The 24200-nt window shown below is 35.2% G+C and overlaps 1 protein-coding gene across 2 annotated transcripts in view; it reads left to right on the forward strand.

Moving 5' to 3' along the window:
- The window catches only part of GRID2 (glutamate ionotropic receptor delta type subunit 2), a 1362985-nt gene that overhangs the window by 1063067 nt on the left and 275718 nt on the right, over positions 1–24200 (forward strand). For both annotated transcript variants that reach the window (XM_048212019.2, XM_057309689.1), the window contains exon 10: positions 5420–5617. In XM_048212019.2, coding sequence (XP_048067976.1) covers positions 5420–5617 — 198 coding nt within the window. The remainder of the gene's footprint in view (positions 1–5419; positions 5618–24200) is intronic.

The raw sequence follows: 24200 nt of genomic DNA on the forward strand, positions 1-24200 counted from the left end.
AAGTTATTATCTAATAACCCAACAAGTGATGTGAATAAATCCTTGCTAATATGAAAATTATCAAACCACTGAAATACTCTTTTCTACAAGCAGGTCTGTGGATCCTCATGCTAATGCACTCGGATTGATAAACTACAGGCATTCTGTGAAAGCTTTGTTTACTCCAATTGCTGAGGATTGTGCTTAGAGAATCTATTGTCCAAACGATCAGGAAATCGAAATCTGCAATTTGTTTTCTCTTAATAGGCAGACAGGTTTTCACCAGCTTAAACTCAGTTCTATTAATACTCTTTGAAACTAATTGCTGGAAAATGAATTTTAAAGGCAGGATTTTATCATTTCTTCCCTCCTCCCCCACCCCCACCCCGCTGTCTGTATAATAGAAGACTCAAAGCCACCTGTATACATTTTGGAACTATATGATAAATAGTCACAGGGTATAATCTCCTGTCATTCATCTGCATTGTTGCAAAGGACCCCTAGACCTTGCTTCTGCCACAATTCATTCTATACTCTGTTCTCAACATTACTTTCTGATTATGCTGTTTCCCTTCCACAAAGTTCCAGCTCCCTGCCAAATAGAAGGCAAAAACCTTAATATGGCTTCAATGCCCTCCATGATCCGGTCTCACTTACCGTACTTTTTCTTTATTTTTGTTTATATTGCAATGTAACACCCAGACAGAAAAAAACCTCAGACCATTAGTTAATGAAAAATGAAGTAACCACCAGGCAACCACTGTCCACATCAAAAAATAGAATGCTGTCATTACCACAAGAGCCAGCTTTCCCTGTGCACCTTTCTGGTCATATCCTCCCCAGCATCTCAGAGCTAACCACCCAGAGGTGATCACTTCTTTCATTTTCTTTATTGTATCTCCACCCGGGTGTGAATCCTTAAATACACAGTTAACTTTACCTGTTTATGAATGTTACAAAACTGGAGTCAGACTGTTTTCTTCAAGTATTGCTTTATTCACCCAACGTTATTCTTTTAAAAGTCCATTAGTGTTATTGTGTACAGCTCTAGTTCTTAAATTTTAAGCTGTTTGGTATTACGTTGCATCCATATACCACAGTATATTTATCTTTTCCACATTGATGGACATTTGGGTTTTTACTATTTCCAGATTTGGGCTATTATGAACAATGTTGCTATAAACATTCTTGGGTGTATATTTTGGTGCCTGAGACTCTCTTAAGTCTTCATACCCAAGAAGTGAAATGGTTGGAACATTGCTGTACATATCTTTATGCCAAATAAATATTTATGTAACACTCAAAAACGGGCAAAACTAATTTGTCTATAAACATCTCCATTCTCTTCTAGACATGTCAAGATGTTTTCTAAAGTGTTAAACCAATTTAAACATCCAGCAATAGTGAATGACAACTCCTGTTTCTTCATATCCTTAACAGTATTGGGGATTATCAGACTACCTCTCTTTCTGCTTCTCATCTCTTTACTCTTGCTTTGGGATTTTCTAGTTGCTTATTCCTTTCCACTGTGGGTATTAATTCTAAACTATTACAGGTCACTCATTCTCTCTTCATCTGTTTCTAATCTGCTGATTAACTCAGTCATTAAATTCTTAACTTCAGACATTCTCTTTACTAATTTTTAAATTTCTGTTTAGTTCTTTTCAAATTGTGTAATGACACTTCATGTGGTTTCCAATTTCCTGTCAATTCGTCCCAGATTTCTTTAAGCATAGTAACATCATTTTTATAATATACATCTGAAAATTCCAGTATCGAGTTCTTCAAAAATCTACTTCTGTTCTATATTATTTCTGCCATTTGTATATATGAAATAGAATTTCCTTTTACATGATATCTTTGACTTTTTTTGAACATTTTATTCAAACAGTTGCTTGAAGGAATAATGTAAGACCTAAAATGCAGATACTTCCTCCAGAGATTATTGTGGATTTATTGTTTTTCTGTCAGGCATCTGGAGTCTCTTCCTGTCTCACACCGCTATAAATTGCATTAAAATTTGAGGCGAATTACAGAGACCTAGATTTTAATGCAAGGGTTGAAAAATTTGAGGTCCAAAGAGATAAAATTGAAGTAAAATGATTTATGATGCAGCACCTGGGTGGCTCAGTCGGTTAAGTGTCTGCCTTAAGTTCAGGTCATGATCCCAGAGTCCTGGGGGATCGAGCCCTGGGTCGGGCTCCCTGCTTGGTGAGGAGTCTACTTCTCCCTCTGCCCTTCACCCCACTCGTGCTCTTTCTCATTCTCACTCTCACTCTTCCTCAAATAAATAAATAAAATCTTTACAAAAATAAAATAAAATTATTTATGATGACTTTCTGTTCTGTAACTTGCTATGTGATCTTGAGTTGAGACTTTGTTCCTAATTTTTCTTATCTGTTAAAATAGTACATAACCAGTAACCCCCAAAATGATAGTTTTCTTTTTTTCTTTCTTTTTTTTTTTAGTTTCCATTGTGTTTCCCTGGTGTTTTTTGTGTGTCACTTTTGTTTTATGTTGTATTTTTTAAGTATGTGGCTTTTTCCAAACTATGATTCTTTTGAAAGTGGTGTCCATGACTTTCTACAATATCGAGTATAGTGGATACCACACTCATATATTGAGGGTAGTAACTTGTTGCTGTAGCTGCTCAATTCGTGTTAAATAGGCAAGTCAATGAATGAATAAATTTTGGAAATAGGTACATAGATAAAAGTGATTCAACCAAGTTCAGTATTGCCATAGAGAAGGAAAAGTATCTTTTCTATTATAGGTCCTAGACCTTCAATCTAATTTCTATTGCTACACTTACCTGTCCGATATATTGGCTGATTGTCCTCATAAAGCGCAAATGGTCTGAGGTAAGATTTACAAATAGTGATCTGAATCTGTTAAAGAGCTTAACAACAAAGCCTAAAAACATCTATTCAGAAGAGAAGTGATAGGATGTAATAAAGGTTTATTTTGGTCATAAATTTGAAAAGCATGTTCATTAATAATTTATCAATCCTCTGAAAAAGAACCCTGAGTATAACCATTTTTTACTCTGTACCTTTAATCAATTGTAGCTGATTTCTCTATAACCAGATTTTGACAACAAACCTTTGAAAGGATCCATTTGCCTGGGTATTTACTTGTAATATTGGAATTAAAAATAATTTTAAGGAGGAAAATTTAGCATATTAAGTAAATATAATTTAGCATATTAAACAACTGTTCCAATGAGATAGGAGTAAAAGTGAAAAAATAACAATATTTCATATCAAAGCATACATTGGGATAATATTTTTGCCACACAGATCATTTCGTTTTGCAATATATTTAATTAGTGTTCTTATCTGTTTAAGTGTCATCCTGAACAGTGGTATTCAGCTTTCTGTTTATTAAATTGCTGTTTAACTTTAGAGGTCTATTAGATTTTGAAGACCATGGGTAAACAGAGAATACATAGGGTCCAAAATTACTGGTAAAGGAATTGGTCAAATAAGATCTTTTATGAATCATCTTTACTTTGGTTTGTCAATAAATAAATGTCTAAAATATAGACTAATTCTAACTCTAAAATTCCAGAATTTCTTAATCTTATTTGCATGCTTTTTGAATATGGTCTTCTTTTTGGAATTTGTTTAATTCTTCTGATTCTAATAGAATCCTAGAAAGTTACAGTCTGGTATGCCGTTTCACATCTCAAGGGCATAGACTTCTTCTGTCTTGTTTCTCTATTCTGTGTGCTTTAAAACAGTTACCAGAGCCCCAGCCGTTACGTATTCATTCCAGCTGGAAAGAAGGAGGAAAGATGAAAGAACAGTTGCACAAAGTACCTGTTTATATTGCATTGGTCAGAATTGGTCACATGGTCTCACCTTGCCTGAAAGGAGACTGTGGATTGTCTTTATTCTCAGGTGCTAATATAAAAATACAGATAGATGATAGATAGATAGATAGATAGATAGATAGATAGATAGATAGATAGATACAGATGTACATATCATGCACATATGTATATACATGTATATAATTAGTGAGGAAGAGAACAGCTACTGGGGAACAAATAGCAGTCACCTCCTTTGTCTATTTATTTACTGATTTTTTTTACTCAAGGTAAGATATAAACAGTTGACCAAGACCGAATTTTTAAAAAGAGAAAGTGTCACTAGTTTAGAAAACTGAGATTTAAAAAATACTACAAATACCATAATATCACCATAGTCGTAGATGAGCACCAGACTTAGAACCGATTTTCTGGGTGTCCAAAGTGAAAAGAGATACCAAAGTAATTAGTTATCATCATTTAGAAGAGGGCATTACTGAAGCAAAATGAAGCCCTCTTGGCTCTGAACAATTCAAACATTCATCTCATGGTAATTTTTAGGGGAAAACTGAATGTTATGGTGGACAATATTGCTATAATAGATGCAGTGATTTTATAAGACCCTTACTTCGTGTCTTTGACTAAAAGCCAAAGTAAAGCATTATTTTACGTCTCAGTGAAGGTTCATCTGTGAGTCTAAGGAAAAAAGATCCAAGGTTAAAATCTTTGGGTTTTCTGGCTTAAACCCAGAAAAGATTTTAACCCGCCCAGAGGGCTAGATAGACATATATATAGGAACGGTTGTCTGTAAATATTACTGTTCGGAGAGGTTTCTGAACAAGTTTAGGAAATTAAGGAATAGATTATCTAATTTCCTATAGTCTGCCAGCATGTTTCAAACCAATTGAGCTTTCTTAACACCAGGTGTTCTAAAAAGTGAAAGGAGCCTATTTATTAACTCTAAGAGGACAAAAACACAAAATGATAAAAGAGGTGGAAGCAGAAACCAAATTGCTAAATTTACTAAATTATACAGTTTACCAAAAACTTAAGTGAATTTCTCATAGCAATGGTAAGAAGCTATTTTTGCAATGAAATGTGTGGTTATATCCACATTTCAAAATTACTTACAAAATAACTTCCAGTAAGTGTTATGTTATAAATTTTAGTTAAATTATATGTTCTTAGAAGTTTTTGTTCTTTTCAGGGAGTTTGTGTAGAGTATATCTGTTAAAATGTTATTTTACATATTTTTGACATATATAGATAATAAATGCCTCAGGATACAATAAATTTATGGTTTCTTAAATATAATTTTATTATTGATGAATTGTAGGTTGGTTCTACAGTGACAAGAGAAATGAATTCATGGCCCCTGAAGTTTTATAGTCACTTTCATCTAATTCTTGATATGGTAGTAATTAAATGAAAGATGAGAAGAAATTCAGTGATTAAACATTGTTCAATACTATGACACATTAATAACGCATAAGTTATATCTCTAAGTTAATTTTCTAAGTTCAGAAGCAATTTTTAGGCTGTTTCTAAGCAAAAGTCTTTGAAGAATTAATTTTTGCTTTTAGGGAGCACTATAGATTGACATCAAGGATTTCTCTTATTTCCATGCAGGAAGAACCTTTTGTAATGGTCTCTGAAAATGTCTTGGGTAAGCCGAAGAAGTACCAGGGCTTCTCCATTGATGTTTTGGATGCCTTGTCTAACTACCTGGGTTTTAACTATGAAATTTATGTTGCACCGGATCACAAGTACGGAAGCCCACAAGAAGATGGGACATGGAATGGCTTGGTAGGAGAACTAGTCTTTAAGGTAAGCATTTATCTATCTATCTATGTATCTATCTATGTACCTATCTGTCTATCTACCTACCAACCTATCACCTCTCCAATGATTGAAATATAACTCCTGGAAGCTAATTTCATATAAAATAAGTGCAAGGCAGAGCATTAGCTGGTGATGTTGAATGCAAAATTCAGCAAAATTTGCAGCTAGTACTATTTTATGAACTTAGTGTAGAGAAAAACTGATGAGAAAAATAAAGGTAAATTTTAAAATATTTCTTATAATAGAAAAGTATCTGTGATAAGGCCTTACTTTTGCCAAATTTACACTCCAAACATTTGTCAGTATGTGATACACAATGAAGTCACAATACAATTTATAAACACAATTGATATCATTGTTTTCTTTTAAAAATGCAATGCTATTTGCAAAAAAAAAAAAAAAAACAAGGACTAATCATTTAGTTTCAGGATCTAAGTAAGGTAGGTCTAGCATCACTGATATAGTTCCCCTTGTTCTTTAATTTTTCAAAGAGGTCCTTTAACTTCCTTATTTATTTATTTCTATTTCTGTCAGTTTTTGCTTCACTTTTTTTGAATCTCTGTGATTAGGTGCCCACACATTTATAATTATTATGTCTTCCTGATGAATTTTTGAATAGTTGGGTTCAGGTTTATAATTCACTATTTGATTCATGTATGTCCCATTTTTCTCTCTGTTCTTTCTTTTTTTGACTCTCTTTTGGTTAATTGAATATTTTTCATATTTGACTTTATTTCTTCTTTTGACTTTTTACTGTATCTCTTTGTATTTCTGTTTGTATGGTTAGTATAGAGAATATATTATGTATTATTAACTTATCACATTCTATCTAGTTTAATATCATACCACTTTGCATTTTTAAAAAGTTTCAGATTGTAACAATATAATTTCATTTATACCACCCTATCCTTTATGTTATTGTGGTCATAATAATTATTATTTCAGAACTCCACAGTAAAATGTAATAGTTCTTTAATTTAAACTTCTAGTTCCCTTTTATAGATATAAAGAGGAAAAAAGTTTCTGGTACTTAACCATTTATCCATATTTCTAAGGTTTTTCACTTATTTCTACATATCTGAGCTCTTACCTGCCATCATTTACTTTAGAAGAACTTCGTTTGGAATGTCTTGTGGTGTAGTTCTATCAGTGCCTCTCACCTTTTTTTTTAACCTTAAAATGTCTTTATTGCCCTCGGTTTTGAGTGATATTCTTAGTATGTATAAAACTCTGAGCTGACACTTTTCTTAATGTCAACCATTTTAAAGATGTCTTTGTATAGTCTTTTGCCATATTTTGCTTCTGATGAGAAGTTAGACATCATTTGTACTTTTGTTACTTTTTTTTAGTGTGGGTGGCCTTTTTTACAATATTTATTTCATTTTTGATGTTTTGATGTGTAACTATAATATGCCTAGATGTGGGGGGGTTTTTTGTATTTATATTCCTAGGGATTCACTGAGCTTCCAGGATATGTTTCATAAAATCTAATAAATGTTGGCAATTCTTTCTATAGTTATTTTTTTCTACTCTTTTTCCTTTCTTCTCCCTCTATAAGGCTTAGAGGGTTAAACTTCTTAGTATTGTCTCTAAGTCACTGAGGTATTATTTAATTTCTTAAAATATTTTTACTCTCTGACTTCTACATTAAATCATTTAGTTTGATCTGCTTTCAAGTTTACTGATTCTTTCTTCTGCAGTCTCCAATTTTCTGCTAAGCTCATATTGTAACTCTTTTTTAATTGTAGGTAGCTTATTTTCCAGTTCTAGAATTTCAGTTTTTTAAAAATAATTTCCATTTCTCTTCTGAGATTCCACGTATTTTTATTATGATCATCTTTTTCTGTAAATCCTTCATCGTACTCATAATACCTGTTTTAAAGTCCTTGTCTGCTACAATTTCAACATCTTAGCCATCTCCAGATAGATTTATGTTGACTGCTTTTTCTATTAACCATAGGTCACATTTTTCTAGTTCTTCTCGTTTCTGTTTTGTCACATTTGATTAGAAACTGACCATTGTGGTTGTCACATTATGAAGATTTAAGATTATGTCTCTGAGATTGCATACTCTGAAGGGGATTAACTTTTGCTTTAGTAGGTAGTTATTACAGATTTCCCCTGAACTTGTGGAGGTTTGGTTTTACGTATTGTTAAATCGGGTCTTTTTTATTTTCTTTAGTTTTTAGGGAAAATCAATTGGTTTTAGCAATCCTTATGTTCTTAAGCATAGCCTTCTGGAGTTTCTATGAAAAGCTTGTGGTTTTCATCAAACCCTTGTGACTTAGAGGGACTCAAAATTTTATCTCTATCTTCCCTGTCATAAGCAGTAATTATAATCTTTGTTGAGCTCTTTTAGTCTTCTGGTTGTTGCTTTCTGCTGATTTTTTAAAAAGTCATCCTCATGCATGTGCAGTTTGGGAGTCAACCAAGGACTTGAGGGAAGCTTATTCACAAATTTTTGGCTCATTCTTCCATGACTCCCTCCTTTCTGTGATTTCCCTTTTAATTTCTGGCCACCCTGGCTGCCTCAGACTCCATCTTCTGACACTTTATGCTAATAAGACTCTGACCTCCTGTTTGAGCTGTAGTACCTCTTGTCATCTAAACTGAGGTGGGTCTTCAGGAAATAAGCCATATGAAAGTGGATCTGACCTAGTGCAATTACCATTTTTCAAGACACTGATACCCTCATTTTCTTCCTGCTTTTGGTTTATCTCCAGTCCTTTTAACTTGTGTGTTTTTAAATTTGATACAGAATTTATAACTGTTTTTCTTTGCTGGGTTAATCCTGTAAAAACTATCTGATCATTGGCAGAACTGAAATTATTTCTGAAATACTTAAATATATTCAGAAAGCTAAAGGATCTCAATAAGTTGTTTCCAAGACATGGGGAAGGGAAAAAAATAAAAGGTTTTGAAGGCCATGGTGGAAAAAATAATAATGCCATTTTTATATCCATTAAAATCTTACAGAGTTTGTTTTATTTATTAAACCAATTATACATGGAATCTTATTTGAAAAACATTAACATCAATATTTTCAGTACGAAAGGAGGAATGATCAATTCTCATTCCTCTTATTAAAACCACGATAATTTATCTTATATTCCTATATTAAAAACCCACAAACCCTTTGTATTCTCCCTTTGTATCTCTGAGAGGTCCTACCTGATCTGAACCCAGATAAGCAATTATGTTAAAACAAAGGATAAAGAAAAGCACAGATATTATTAAAGGCATTATAAAAAATGCTTTAAAGAAATAACAGAAAAAATTCTTAGTGAGTTATTATGCTAACAAACTTCATTTGCTAAATGCAAGTTAATGATAAAAAAGCATGAGAATTAGTCTCATGTTGATGCTGTTTTTAGACTTGTGTGCTTGCTCCAGTTAGTTACATTTTTGAGACTTGCGTTCTCACCTTTGAAGTGAGGAATACAAGAATGTTAATGTGAAGGTTACTTACAACTATAACTTAAAAAAAAAAAAACCTTAAGAATTTATTATATAACAATCACACATAAGCAATAGTATGCTAGTCTTCATTACCATTCAATTTAATTGTTTTCGTTTGCACGTAAGAGCATGCCATTACTGTATAATAACTTAAAGTTCAGTGCTGTCCTTTTAGAAAGCAAAAATTTAGGCATAATGAAAACAACTGACAAATGATTTTTAGCCAGAAAAATTATAACTCTGTTTGTTGCAACTAGATTTTTATTTTATTCACAGAGATATTTAATCATTCTGACTAGGCTTTGAGAAATACTGAGATATTTCTCAGGTGCAGAAGAATAAGCCTACCTAAAAGTTTGTTGGAGAGGGCAAAGATAGGGGAAAAAATTGAGAAAATGTGGTGCCATGAAACCCAAGGGAAGACATTTTAAGGAGGAAAGGGCGGTCAACATTGTAGCATGACTGCCGAGATGTTGAGGGTACATAACATTTTCCTTAACATTATTTTATTATTAATAGAGACGTAAATTCCAATTTTCAGAAATTAAAAATGTGAATTCAATTATACAAATGACAATTCAGTAAAATAACCTAAGGTAATTTAGATTATCCAACAAGATTCATCATATTGAAATTTTCTTTGGGATTATTTACCCCTGCAAAGCAAATAACACCATCAAAATGGCATAATGATGTTATGATGGAACTCCAGAAAAATGTGTATTACTGGTATATATTTTCTGCTGGTGTAGACATTTTTCATGAATCTAAGTGTATTTTAAATAACAGTAAACACAGTTGACCCTTAAAAAACATGGGTTGAATTGCATGGGTCCGCTTAACTGTCTACCTTCCTAAGAGAAAACCAAAATTAAAAGAATGTTTCTAGGAGTCTGTCATGATGATTATGGACAGACTATCAGATTAAAAAAGAGTCAAAGAGGGGCGCCTGGGTAGCACAGTCGTTAAGCGTCTGCCTTCGGCTCAGGGCGTGATCCCGGTGTTCTGGGATCGAGCCCCACATCAGGCTCCTCCGCTATGAGCCTGCTTCTTCCTCTCCCACTCCCCCTGCTTGTGTTCCCTCTCTCGCTGGCTGTCTCTCTGTCAAATAAATAAATAAATAATCTAAAAAAAAAAGAGTCAAAGAAGAAACATGGAAAATTTCTGAGTTATTTGATTTTACCAGGGGTGGCACTCATGTTTCAGAGTTGGGTTGATCTCATGTTAAAGCGTCTTTTCATTAAAACCAGAAGTCATGGGTTCAGTACATAACATAATTTTTAGAGAGGAAAGTACAGCCAGAGAGAGCAAATAATTCCAAAAATAAAGATATGAAGTCTATTTTTAAAAGTAAGAATGTTCCTCTCATTGCTGATTAGTATCAAAAAGGGAAGATATAACAAGCATTGGTGAGGATGTGGGAAAAAACACTCGTATGCTGTTGGTGGGAATGTAAATTGGAGCAGCCTCTGTGGAAAATAGTATGGCAGTTCTTCAAAGAATGAAAATAGAAATACCACATGATCCAGTAATTCCACCATTGGGTATTTACCTAAAGAAAATGAAACCACTGGGGCGCCTGGGTGGCTCAGTCAGTTAAGCGTCTGCCTTCAACTCAGGTCATGATCTCAGAATCCTGGAATGGAGCCCTGTGTCAGGCTCCCTGCTCAGTGGGGAGTCTGCTTCTCCCTCTCCCTCTGCCTCTCCCCTTGCTCGCATGCACTCTCGCTCTCTGTCAAATAAATAAATAAAATATTTTTTAGATGTACGGATAAAGAAGATGAGGTTATATACACAATGGAGTATTTCTCAGCCATAAAAAAAAAATGAGATCTTACCAATTGTGACAACATGGATGGGTCTAGAGGGTATTATGCTAAGTGAAGTAAGTCAGAGAAAGACAAATACCATATGATTTCATTTATATGTGGAATCTAAAAAACAAAACAAATGAACAAACAACAACAACAAAAACTAAGAATGTGGCAAAGTCTCCTCTATTCCTCATCTGCCTTACTTGTTTTATAACTTTCTGTAATTGATATGCTCTTAAAATTTATGAGAACTCAGGTCTGTCCAAAAGATGTTTCAATGTAAAATAGAAAATTGAGAGATATGTTCTGATCAGAATAGGAGAAATTGTTAAGGGTGAGTTAATATGACTGATAAATTATTTCCTTCTGGTTTAAAGGGAAAGAACAAAATTGGGAAGACTGGAGAGAACCTTATACAGGAAATAACAAGTATATAAAGTTTAAGATAGAAATACAAAAAAAAATTAGGAGAACAGCTGGGTGTTCTAGTATTTAGGTTCATACCTTACTTGTATTGTACTAGAAGACTTTTTAAGGGACAAACTGATACAGGTAGGTTGACAGGAAATAAATTTCCATATTCTCAATTTCTATAAGTAATCTTTCCTAAAAATGATCTACCTGAAAACATGACCTTGGTATTTCTTATTTTCTTTATCCTCTATATAATCACCCCTCTCCCACTTTATAAAATAAGGGCATATCTTTCATGCATACAAAATCTTTTTATGACATGTGGCTCTGGGTATAAATATTCTCTGATGCACCAAAGTAAGGCAAATGGAAACACTGATGTCACTACATCCCTTTATAAGTCAAATGCTTTTATCTAAAAAAATTAAAAGCAATAGTAAAAGAAAGTAAAAGAATTTACTTAAGTTGTCAAATGCTAGATCATTAAAAAGAATTTTTTTTTGATGAAGAGATCACAGTGATTTTCCACATATAGCAAGGAAGAAATTCAAGGAATGGCATTGAATGGCATGGCTAAAAACAAAACAAAAAACTCCTTCCATTTTCTTTTATTCATTCACTTGAACAAGGTTTCTATAAAATGAAAATATATGGCACAATGCTCACCCTTACTACATTCAAACCATAATTAATATTGAATCGTGGGATGTTCAAATTAATTAAAAAATATAAGCTCTATCAATGTCATAAAGTTTCATTTTTATGGCCAATGAACCAATATATTGTATACAAATATTGAAATTTCTGGTCACAGGTTATTTGAGACTTTAATTTTAATTTGCATACATATTTTTATTATAAAAACTATATAATTTGATGATCAAAAAAAGACTTTTAAGCACACATTTATATTATATTTGGATAAAACTTTTGTGAAGGTAGAATGGAATATAAATAGAGTTCAAAAATTCTTAAAAATGATGTAAATGTTTCTCCTATTAGAGAAAAGTGGTGGTTTAAATCACTATGATAGTTGAATACATTTTAAAGAACGACTTGACAATTTTATTTTAAACTGTCAGTATTTACAACAGAACACACACAAGTCAGTGTCCGGTCAGGAAAACAGAAAGCACTCCTGAAATTGCAAAGAGAAGAGACTTAATACAGGGATTGATCACAAAGACATTAGAAAGAATGGAAGAACAAAAGAGGACTACAGTAAAGGTATCAGGAGTCATTACTGGTCCAGTTGACTGTATCCCCCAAAGAAGATACACAGAGCTTAACCAGGGCTGCCACGAAGGTGCTGCCTCTGCTTCAGATGCCGGAGTCAGGGATCACCTCCTGCCACTGCTGCTACAGCTACCGAAATAACCATTTAAAACAGAAGGCTCTGCTCTTTCTTCTTTCTGACATCCTCAGCAGCTTCACTCTGGTAGAAATTAAGAAGAAGCCAGATGGCAGAGGAGCCTGGGAAAAGTAGTGTGCAGATCCCCATCCCTATAAGGCTCACAGTACATAGCGGAGTAAAAACGGAAGCGGTGGGGTTGAGAAAAACAGATAAATGACCAATTCTGTCTAGAAACTGCACACTTTGCAGTCGTCTAAACAAATGTAAACTTAATATGTCAATTATAAATATTAAAAGGTACATAGTTTAAAAATTGTTTTGGGGGTTATATGAAGAAAAGAGTTTGATATTCCTTCACCCTAACTGATACCACGTGTTAAATTATATGGCAGGAGTTTCACCCCCAAGGAAAACAGATATAACAACGGAATAAAGCCAGAACTCAGGAAGCAGAACAGAAGGAAGAGCAAGTAGAGTAAATTATAGATCTGTAAAATTGGGATGAAATATTTATACTTAGCATGCAACTAATTACAGTAATGTTTCAAAGTTAAAATAGCCCTATTTAGAATCTTATCTCCCATTTCTGAAATTCCAGAACAATCCTGGGCTTTTTTGTCACTTTTCTTCCTTTCATAGTTTCACAAGCATAAAGAATCTTTTCAAAGGTAGATATATCGTAATATTGAAATCGATAATAAGAATAGACACTATTTGTGATTACAATGCCAATAATGTCATTTTCTGAGGAACAAGGTGCCCCCAAGACCGAACAGAAGAAATCATCTGCACTGGGCTATATAGGTTTCTTCATTTTTAATGGTTGATGTGAAGTTTTGCAGTTCTTTTGTCTTAGAAGGTAAATACATTTCTATCTCAGATATTTTAATTCATCAATGCATTCACCATAAAAACACATATATTTATATGGTTGCTTTGTAAATATTTTTAAACATATGCCAGTTAAAAGTATTAATGCCATAGTCAAGGTACAATGAAGGAATGCAAGTGTGAATAAGATAAGAGCATCTATAATAAACATGTTTCATTGGGGTCTCTATATTCTATGCAGTAAGTCAGGCACTAGAGATGTAAAGATAAATAGAACATGGTTCTTGCCCTTACAGCCCTCTTAACCTAATGGGAAGCATAGACATTAAACATAACTACAATACAGTGCAGTTAAGTGCAACGTTAGAGGCGTGTGGGGAACACTATGAAAGCCATGAAGGTAAAGTAAAGGTAAACTTCCAAAAGGAGGATGTGTGTATACTCGTGACAGTATAGTAAGTTGTACCATCCACGTGAAGTGGGATTGGCAAAAAGCAAGGGATATCTACTGACAGACAAAGGAGCATAAGCAAAGGCAGAGAAGTGAGAAATAGCAGAGAGAGCAGGCCAACATTAAGGAGGCCTTTACACCCTCCAAGAAAGGATAGGATGACTTGGATATGTTTGTGGGATAGTCACAGATACAGAGGACTCTGAGTCTCAACGAAAAGGTCCAATGAGAGGCGTCTATTTAGGAGTCATAAAGTCTATGAGTAGTAGTTGGTAGCGTGAAAATGCATGAGATTGCCGAAAACAAATCATACAGAAAGAAGATTACAAGGCTGATCTTAGGATAAAACCCTGAAGAAGAGCACCACTTACAAACTGATGGAAAAAGAAGAGTTTATGAAGAAAAACAACAGACTAATTCAGAGAAGCATGACTAAACCACAGGAGAAGAGGGCCGTTAGGCTATAAGAGCTTTAAAAAAACTAATCTATGACTAGCAGTGTCAAAAATTTCTAAGACATAAGGACTGTCAAATATCTACTAGGTTGGCTCTTTGGAAGTTGTTGGTGACCTAAGCCGCAATTGCTTTTGGTGGCAGGGGTGGGAGAAGAAGCCAGACTGCCAAAGAAGATGGAACAATTTGAAAGTGAAAAAGTGAAAGCAACATGGATGTATACTACTCTTCCAGAATGTTTGGGTGGGGATAAAAAGAGAGAGATAATAGTTCAAAGGTCATTGGTTTTGGTGGAGTTTTTGTTCGTTTGTTTTTAGATTAAGAGAAACCTGAGTATAATTATAAACCGGGAAAGAAAAATAAAGAATGAGAATTTAATATAAGAAAAGGAAGTTAATATGTGAAAGATAGAGCTCCCAGGGAAGATAGAATAAAAGCTTAGATTGAGAATTATTTTTAATGGGGCAAAGATGTTTATTTAATATTGAAAAAAACACTTTAAGAAGGTGTCTGGTAATACTTAAATTTACAGACAAGAGGTTGGGAACTTGAGGAAGATCATATCTTATCACTTCAAATGTCTTGATAACAATAGGAGATGAAGTCTGTTGACAGTGATGGGGACAGGTATTATGAAATAGTCTACAAGAAAGTGGGAGGCTTTGAAATAGCTATTGAGGGAAGCGATAGTGACTGTTAAATCAAAATAGATAAAAGGACGGATCAGTGTTGCTGAGGATTGAGCAAAAGTTTATGTAAGACTGACACTTTTCATTTCTGCTAAGACTAACAGCAATGTGTGACTAAACAATAGTGTGACTTTCTTTAGCGGGGATTAAATGCCCAAGTGTAAGAGCAACGTGACACTAAATAAGAGAGTGATTTTCTTTAATGCCCAAGTGTAAGAGCAGAGAAGATTAAAGATTAAAGGTTCTCAACCATATCAAGGTTGAGAAATGGTGGATAAACTTGGCAAGGTGTGAAATGAAAGAAAAACAAACTGTTAAAGGAAGCATGGTCATGACTAGGGAGATAGACCTGGATAAAATTTTGGAAAAATTAACCAGAATGTCAAGATGAGGTTGAAAACCAGATAAAGTATAAATAGACCAGAGAATGAAATCTAGATGTTCTAGGGATAAAATGTGGATGCTGACCTTGTAGATAATGGCAGAATATTAGAGGAGACAAAAGGAATTGCAGTTAAAAATAGCCCAAAATGGGGCAAGAGGAAGGACAAATAGGTGGAGCACATGGGATTTTTAGAGCTGTGAAACTGTTCTGTATAATACCGTAGTCATAGATCCATGGCGTGTATTTACCAAAACCCATAGAATGAGCGCACCTTAATGTAAACTATAGACTTCAGTTAATAATGCAACAGTATTGGTTAATTAGTTGTAACAAAACGTACCACACTAATGCAAGATGCTAAAAACAGAACAAAACAATACAAAAAAAACTGTGCTCACGGAGAGGCATGCCAGAGAAAAGGAGTAGTATATGAGAACTTCTGTACTTTATACTCAATTTTCCAGTAAATATAAAACGGCTTTAAAGAATAAAGTCTATTTTAAGACATGGCCCAAAATTATTGCTGTGTAGGACATCTACATAGACACAGAAATCTGTTAGAAGTTTTGTAGGTTTGGGGTTGAAGAGGAATAATTAGCCAGGTCTCAAAGTTTTCAATGCATGAGAAGAAGATATTGTGAAGTCTGCCTGGTGGAAGTGATAAGACAAGTCTCCTTCAGAAAGCACACACATGCAATTGACAAAACAAAACAAAATGGAAGGATAGCATGCATAGAGTCTCACTGATAAGAACGGAAATCAGGTTTCTTAAATATCTGAGAAAACAGACAAACTTTATGGCCTCTAGTAAATCACAAAGTGATGGAAGTGAATTCTCACTTTCTGGAAATTCTCACACAAAATACAGATAAATTTTAGCCCAAGGCATCCTCAGGTTCTTGATATTTTTCTGTGCCTCCTTTGTTCATCTCCCTTTCCATTTTCTGTGATCCTGCGCAGGGATAACAGGTTATTGTTATGGAAGTCATGGCACCTGGCTGACTAGTTAGATTCAATACCATGGTAGCTAATACCATCAATAGCACCTTCACTGATTCTCCAGTATTCTTTAATTCATTAGATATTGATTCTTTATTTTGATCTCCATTGTTGCGATTACAAACATTTTCCATACTTTTCAAATTTCTATTCCTAGTACCACTCTCCATCCTTGACATCTTTTTCATTTTTAGTGTTAAAGCTCATGGTTTACTGCAAAGACGGAGAATCTACTGTCAGTCCCTCAATTTCTTACTTTTCAGCCTCTAAATTCTTGCACTCACTCTCTGATCCTTAGTGGCAACACATAACCTTTGGATTGAAACAGACATTAGTTGTGGATCCTGGTAACACAGTTAGCCATGTGAGCCTCAAAGAGTTTTTAATCTCTTTGAGTTGCAGTGTCCATATCTGTGGAATTCAGTTATTGTGAAGATTATCTGAGAAGATGAATTAGGAATGTGTTTGCAGGGAAGGCAAATGGGCCTCATCTTATCTGCTGACTCTAGTAGACTGTAAGATCTTTCTCAGGTACTGTGTTAAAAAAAATAATGAGTTCAACATATGTTTTGAAGGTAGACTGGCAAGATTTGCAGATAGATGAGATGGGAAGAGCAAAGAGAAACAGGATTTGCTGGTAGATTAAATGAGGAAGAGCAAAGAAAAAAAGCAAAGCCAAAGATATCTTCTCACTCCATCAAGGCTTTATATCTTATCTTTTCAGCCCCTGCAGCAGAAAAAGACTTCCTTTGTTCCCATGTTTCCCCATTTCTGACTCTACTCACTACCTTACTTCTAGCCATGGTTCCCTCTCCTCTGGATTGCAGCTATAGAGTTCCCATAATTCACCCTTTTCCCATTCTTGACTGTCTTCAGTATATTTTAATTTACTTTTTGGGGTTTTGTTTGTTTTTATCAGTGTGTCTTCTAAGATTTTTTTTTCTTAGTATATTTTTAACATAGAAGCCAGAGTGATCCAGTCACTCCTCTGCTGAAAGCCATTTGATAGTCTTCTCATCCTACTCAGTGTAAAAATCATCCTTAAAATTATCTGTATATTCTGTTCTCCCTACCCTCTTTATGACCTCATTTATCTCTCTCTCACTTATGCTGCAAGCCCACCAACTTTCTTGCTCTCCCTCATACTTGCTGAAGTTGGCCTTTTGTACTTTGGTGCCATCTTCCTGCAATGCTCTTCCCCAGATCTCTCTCTTTCTCCACCCGTTTTTTTCCAATCTCTGCTGACAAGTTGCGAGAGAGGCCTTCCACCACCACGCTATTCCAAACCACTCTTACACTCTGCACTACCTATTCCCTTATCCTGTTTTATTGCAATTTGTAACACACATCACCGTCTCTCTAGGTACCTATTCTTTCATTTGTCTTCCCCTGATAAAATGTAAGCTTAATTGAGGCAAAGATTTTATATATTTGGTTTAACACTGAAACCTCACTATCTAGAAAATATTCGTACTTAAAAGAATGAAAAGCAGTCCAATGATATTTTAAGACATTCATTCCATGATAACACTCCCCTAACTAAAATTTTTCAATGGCATCTCGTTGTTCTTTAATTAAATCAGTCAACCTATCATACCCTGCTCAGTTTGGCCTTATTCGAAGGAAGTTTCCATCTTTATTGAGTAGCTAAACTTGGGCTTTTCCAACTATCACTTTAAGCATTTAGTCCGTGGATTGATTATAGAGCTCGTGATATTCAGCCACGCCTACTTCACTGTCATTGAATTGAGAGTGGGACCATTTACTGGCATAGAGAAAACTAAGGAAAGAAATATTTGGGTGGAGTGTGGAATCAAAACTAACATTTTGGAACTCAGTAAAAAATAGTAACTAACATTTTAAAATAGCCAGGTGCTATTCCAAAGGTTTATGGGTACTCACTCCTTCAAACCTCGTAACAATTCTGTGAAATAGATACAACTATTAATCCCGTTACATAGATGAGAAAACCCAGAAACCCAGAGTCTAAGCAATTTGCTCAAGGTATACGGATAATTAGTAGAACTAGAATATGAATGGAAAGTGTTTGACTTCGGAGCCCATTCTCTTAACAACTGTTTGGAGTTGTCCAAACAGAAAATAAAACAGGTAACTTGAAATACAAGTCTAGAGTTCAAGTAAGGAATCGGGGGTGGACAGATATATCTGAGGCTAATCACTATGGAATGAAATTTAAATTGCCCCTCTGCCTTCCTTTATTCTTATTTCTTTCGCATCTTCAATCTCTTTCACATCTTTGCTCCTTCCTCACTGCTTGAAAACAGGCTCAGGAATTCTCTATCTTGAAAATAACCTTCCTGTATTTTCCCAGCTAGATTAATTAGGTGTCTTTGATTACAAATGACAACCCAGCTGGAGTGAAAAGAGAGTAGGAGGCACCTGGGTGGCTCAGTCTGTTAAGTGTCCAACTCTTCGTTTCAGCTAGGCTCTTGTCATGATCTCAGGATCATGATCTCAGAATCATGAGATCAGCCCCGCCTCCACCCTGGAAGGGGGGCCTGCTTGAGATTCTCTCTCTCCCTCTGCTTCAGCCCCTCCACACACCCCCGCCCCCCTCCCGGCTGGCCCCCACTACCCCTCTCTGGTATGTGCATGTGCTTTCTCTCTCTGTCTCTCTCAAAATAAATAAATAAATGTTTTTAAAAGGTAAGAAGGAAAGAAGGAGGGGAGGGAGGGAGGAAAGAAGAAAAGATAGCTGAGTGGTCCACAACTATCTAGGGAGGAGATGGAGGCTCATTTCCTCAGACTTTGCTCTCTCTCTCTCTCTCTCTCAACACTGCTTTCCTTTGTGTTGTCTCAATTCTCAGGCAGGCTCTCCTTTGTTACTAGCAAAGTGACTTTTCGGTAGGTCCAGACTTAGATTTCATTCTTTTATCTATCGCAGTATGAGCACAGATTCTTTTTTACCAACAGTTCTAACAAAAAGCCTCAGTTGTATAGACATGGCAGTGCTGAGCCGGCAGCCGCGAAGGGCAACACCCTCGGTGCCAGGCCTGCACCATGTGGCAACCCTGAGCACTAAGGTTCAACATAATACATGAAATAAGCATCATGGAATGCCAATTCCCCAAGAAAATTGGGATGCTATTATCAGAATACGGGGAAAATGGATATCACACAGGCAAAACAGAAGATATCCCTCAGAGGTTTAAAATAGTGTAATAAATTACATGGAAACTATCAGTAGTTACATGTACACAGAAATTTAAATGATCAATATCAAAAACTACAATAACTAAATTGAATATAAACAATAGGCCAGAAAATATTTTCAAAAGTATGATGGATTATTAGCATCATTGCTTCACTGCTACATGGAATGGTCATAAAATCCACAAGAAAATACTAAGACTGAGATGCCTGGGTGGCTCAGTAGGTTAAGTGACTGCCTTCAGCTCAGGTCACGATCCTAGGGTCCTGAGATCAAGTCCTGCATCAGGCTCCCGGCTTCTGCTCTCTCTGTCTGCTTCTCCGTCTGCCTACCACTCCCCCTGATTGTGGTCTCTCTCTCTCTCTGACAAATAAATAAAATAAAATCTTAAAAAAAGAAAGATAGAAAGAAAATACTAAGACGCCAGTAGGCGAAGCTATAAAAGATATGAACTTTGAGTTTCAAGAAAGGAAACTGAAAGGCAATATAAATCTAAAAGGAAATCTCTTGTACTCGAGTAGGACAATTAAAACGGTTTAAAAAGATAAGTGTATGAAATGTGAATAGTTAGTGCTTTTCGGAAAAAGCCACAGCTCTGTGTTATATAGCTTGGAACCATTTTATATGCCTGTTTCTCAGTAAAAATAGAACATCGTTAGAATGAGAGGTTCATATTTCAGTCAACTATATATTTGACAGCATTGGCAATTAACACAGGTATCAATTTTTTAAAAAGTTCAAAATTGACCAAATAATAATTATTAGCAATTATATAAAGCTTACAGTTGCTGACACAATTCTATATACTACGCATTTTTTAGCTCTTTGTACTCACAACAACTGTATGAGGTAGATGCTACTATTATCCCAACATTGCAGATGATAAAACAGAGTTAGAGAAAGGTAAAGTAACTTGCCCAATTTCACTTAGCCAAGTTTAGAAAATTCGTAATTCAACCCCAGGCAGTTTTCATCTAGAATCCAAGGGCTTAACTCCCTTACTGGTGTACGGAGGGGAAGAGGGTTCTAGTGTCAGTTTTGCCAGTAAAGCATTTTAATAAACCAAGCAAGATGACAGTGAGGAAAATAATACTCAGAAACAGTTCAACACAAGTTTTTAAGACCTGCACATTTCAAAAAGTTTCAGATGGAGTTTGAATGGGTGTGAGTAGAAGACGAAAAATAAGATTATATGGAGAAGGATTTGGGGAGTGGCTAAAAACTTTTGCACTTCTAAACTTCTCGAAAACTCTCACTTCTTTCTCAAAAACCTGTCTCTTCTTTCTCTTTCTAAAAAAGCTTAAAACTCCTGAGAAGTACGTATCATTTTCTGCAATCTGTGTCTCATCTCCTTCTTACGTTTTATCACACTCCATATAGATCACATTCAGCTTCAATCTGCCTTGACTGTCCTTACTCAGTTCATCTTCCTAAATTTTCAACCCCACATAACTCATAAGGCATTCAAACCATTCTCATATCTTGGTAATCTTGTCTTCTGAGTACATCTATTCTACTTCTTTTCCAACTGTGCTTTTGGAACATAGACACACACACAGAGAAAAAGAGACAGAAACAGAGACAGAGAGAGACCTTTACTTTGCATTTTTGGGAACCAGAAGGCTGAGGTTATTTATTTTGTATGCCAGGCAGAATGTCCTATATTCATCTGTTCATCCCCACACATTTTTGAATACATGCTATATTCTGGGCACCACGCCTAGCATCATAGATACAAAGGAATGGAAGACATTGTTCCTGCCTTCAAAGATCTCAGAGTGTACACAGAAGTCACGTGTGTAAATTAATAAAGCACAGTGTGATAAATGCCATAGAGTAGTACATACAGGGTACTATGGCAACACAGGGGTGAAGTGGCAGCCCCTGCCTGGGGAGCTAAAAAAAATTCACAGAAGAGGAGAAATTTGAGCTAGGTCTAAAGATGAGTAGGAGTGTGAGAGGGAACAATAGGTATAATTATAAAGGCATGTTTGCCATGCTAAAGAGTTTAGACTTTATCATTTAGCCAATGAAAATTATGAAAGGTTTTTACATAAGAGAAAGATGAGATTTAATTTATGCTTAAGAAAAATAGCTGAGGTAGGGCCAAGGAAGCATGGAGTGAAGAAGGAAAAAGACAAAATGGCTTTCCAACAATCTAGAGGAGAATAAGGGAGTATCTAAACCTAAAAGAGTAGCAATAGGAGATTAGTAAAAAAATATGAGTTTGAGAAAACAATCAATAAACCAAGATATAATTACTAGAAGTTGATAACTTGGAGGAGAAAATAAAAGAAGGCGTTGAGATTTGGTGAGAAATTTGGCAGAGAAAAGTGAGCAGACGGACACTCGACAGAAATAGGGCATTTAGAAGGAGAGCTGGCTGGGAAGGGACAACTGCAATACAGAGCTTGGCTATAGACATTTTGATTTGTGCTCCTAAAGAACATCCCAATGCAACTGTCTAGGAGCAATTAGTAAATATTCGTCAAGAACCCATGTGAATGATATCTAGGACCCAAAAGTTTAGGAAATACAGATATTCCTCTCACCTCCATTATAAAAATGAAATTGGGAATGTTGGATTAACAAGAAGATCATGCACTAAATGCTTATTTAAGGTCCTCAATTATTGTGCTTGAGCCTGGATAAGGAGGGCTGGTGTTACTTTTGCTATTAGGAGAGACCAAAAAGCTAGAAGGAAGAGAGCGCTCACTTCAGGAGGAGGGTTCAAAAGACCTGAGTAATGGTGAGTTGCCCCCTTTCCCATCCAGAATGGGAAGAATACATGGTTATTTGTCTGAATGGTGAGTGCTCAAAAATAATCCGCTGTATATACATATGGGATGGAGCCAGGGTATAGATGTGGGAGACATATAAGCAATATGTGTGGAAGGGGAGAAGAAAAAAATGACTGACAATATTTGTTGTTGATAAGGAACGATTTTAACACTGATGAAGGAGAAGGATAAAAAGAGATCTGTAAAGGAAATAAATTATGTAGATGCAAATGACTTAGTGAATGGTTGTAAGGGCAATTTTCTAAATTTGCAGGTGATATTTAATTGGCAGACACTGCAAACAGTAAGGAGCAATTCAATCAAATCAGGTAAAGTACTTGAATCATTAAGTACTTGGTCTAATAGATGGCAAGCACAGATAACTAGTGAATAATAAGTCTTGACTCAAAGCTAAAGAACAGAGAGCATTTGCAAAGGGAATGATACTGCCCAGGAATACCTCTCAGGTTTGAAGAGAACTTATAGGCAAGGACAAACCACAATTCAGTAAAATATGTATAGAATTAAAAGGATGTGGTAGATATAGGATATAAATTAGCAGACTACTTCATCTGTCCAAGCCAAGCTGATATAAAGACTGGGGCTATGATGAAAAAATCTCATAACTAGAGGATATATAAATCCTGAAATTCATCACTGGCTCTCACTGCCATCTATTGCCTAGATTTTCATCTGTCTCTTGTCATGGTTTGGGGGTAAAATTAATAAGTAAGCTAACTTCCAGACATAAAAGAGAGGGCAGATTTGAGTGAGGATATTCTAAGTAATTTTCAAAGGACATTTCAACCATGAAATTCTATATAGTTCTAGGGACATAATCTTAGGGCATTGTATTTAGCTTGATTGGCCATCTTTATTTAGGATGCTCACTCCATTAGGATGCTTATTCTGTGTTTATCTGGAAATTATAAACAGAAAAATATGCACAATCAAAAGAGTATAATACAAATTTATTGTGGCTTAGGAAGGCAGTTGATGCAATAGAGGATGAACCCCCTCTGTCTCTGTGTTTCCCAATGTTGAGCACTTTACCTACTAAATACAAAGACCAACTTTAATATTGAAGAGAAACAAAAACATCCTTTATTACATCAAAACCATAATTACACTCTTTAAAAAATTTGCTCACATCTAGCAGTGAATGTACCAACCTTATTTGAGTAATTTACTTTAAATTCATATACTAATATCAGAAAGAATATTTACCCAGTAAGGAGGGCACGTATTGCATGGTGCACTGGCTGTTATACGCAACTAATGAATCATCGAACTTTGCATCAGAAACCAGGGATGTACTGTATGGTGACTAACATAATATAATAAAAAAACATTAATAAATAAATAAATAAATAAATGCCACCTATGGACATAAAAAAAAAGAAAGAATATTTAGAAATAGAACCATACTTTGAAAGATAAATGGAGTTTACTCTTGACCGCCACTTGGATACTATAGATTTCAGTTGTTTTAAGTCTTAATCATTTTGAATTTTCTCTTTGTAATTTAATGATATTATAGTGACAGGCTTTAATATAAATAAAGATTTCCCTGATTAAAAAACAAATAAACGAGGGCACCTGGGTGGCGCAGTCCGTTGAGTGCCTGACTCTCGGTTTCGGCTCAGGTCATGATCTCAGGGTCACGAGATGGATCCCTTGGGTTCAGCGCTCAGGGTAGAGTCTGCTTGAGTCTCTCTCCCTTTCTCTCTGCCCCTTTCCTCTGCACTCTCTGTCTCTGTCTCGCAA

The sequence above is a fragment of the Ursus arctos genome, unplaced genomic scaffold (genome assembly GCF_023065955.2).
Source record: "Ursus arctos isolate Adak ecotype North America unplaced genomic scaffold, UrsArc2.0 scaffold_9, whole genome shotgun sequence".
Lineage (NCBI taxonomy): Eukaryota > Metazoa > Chordata > Mammalia > Carnivora > Ursidae > Ursus > Ursus arctos.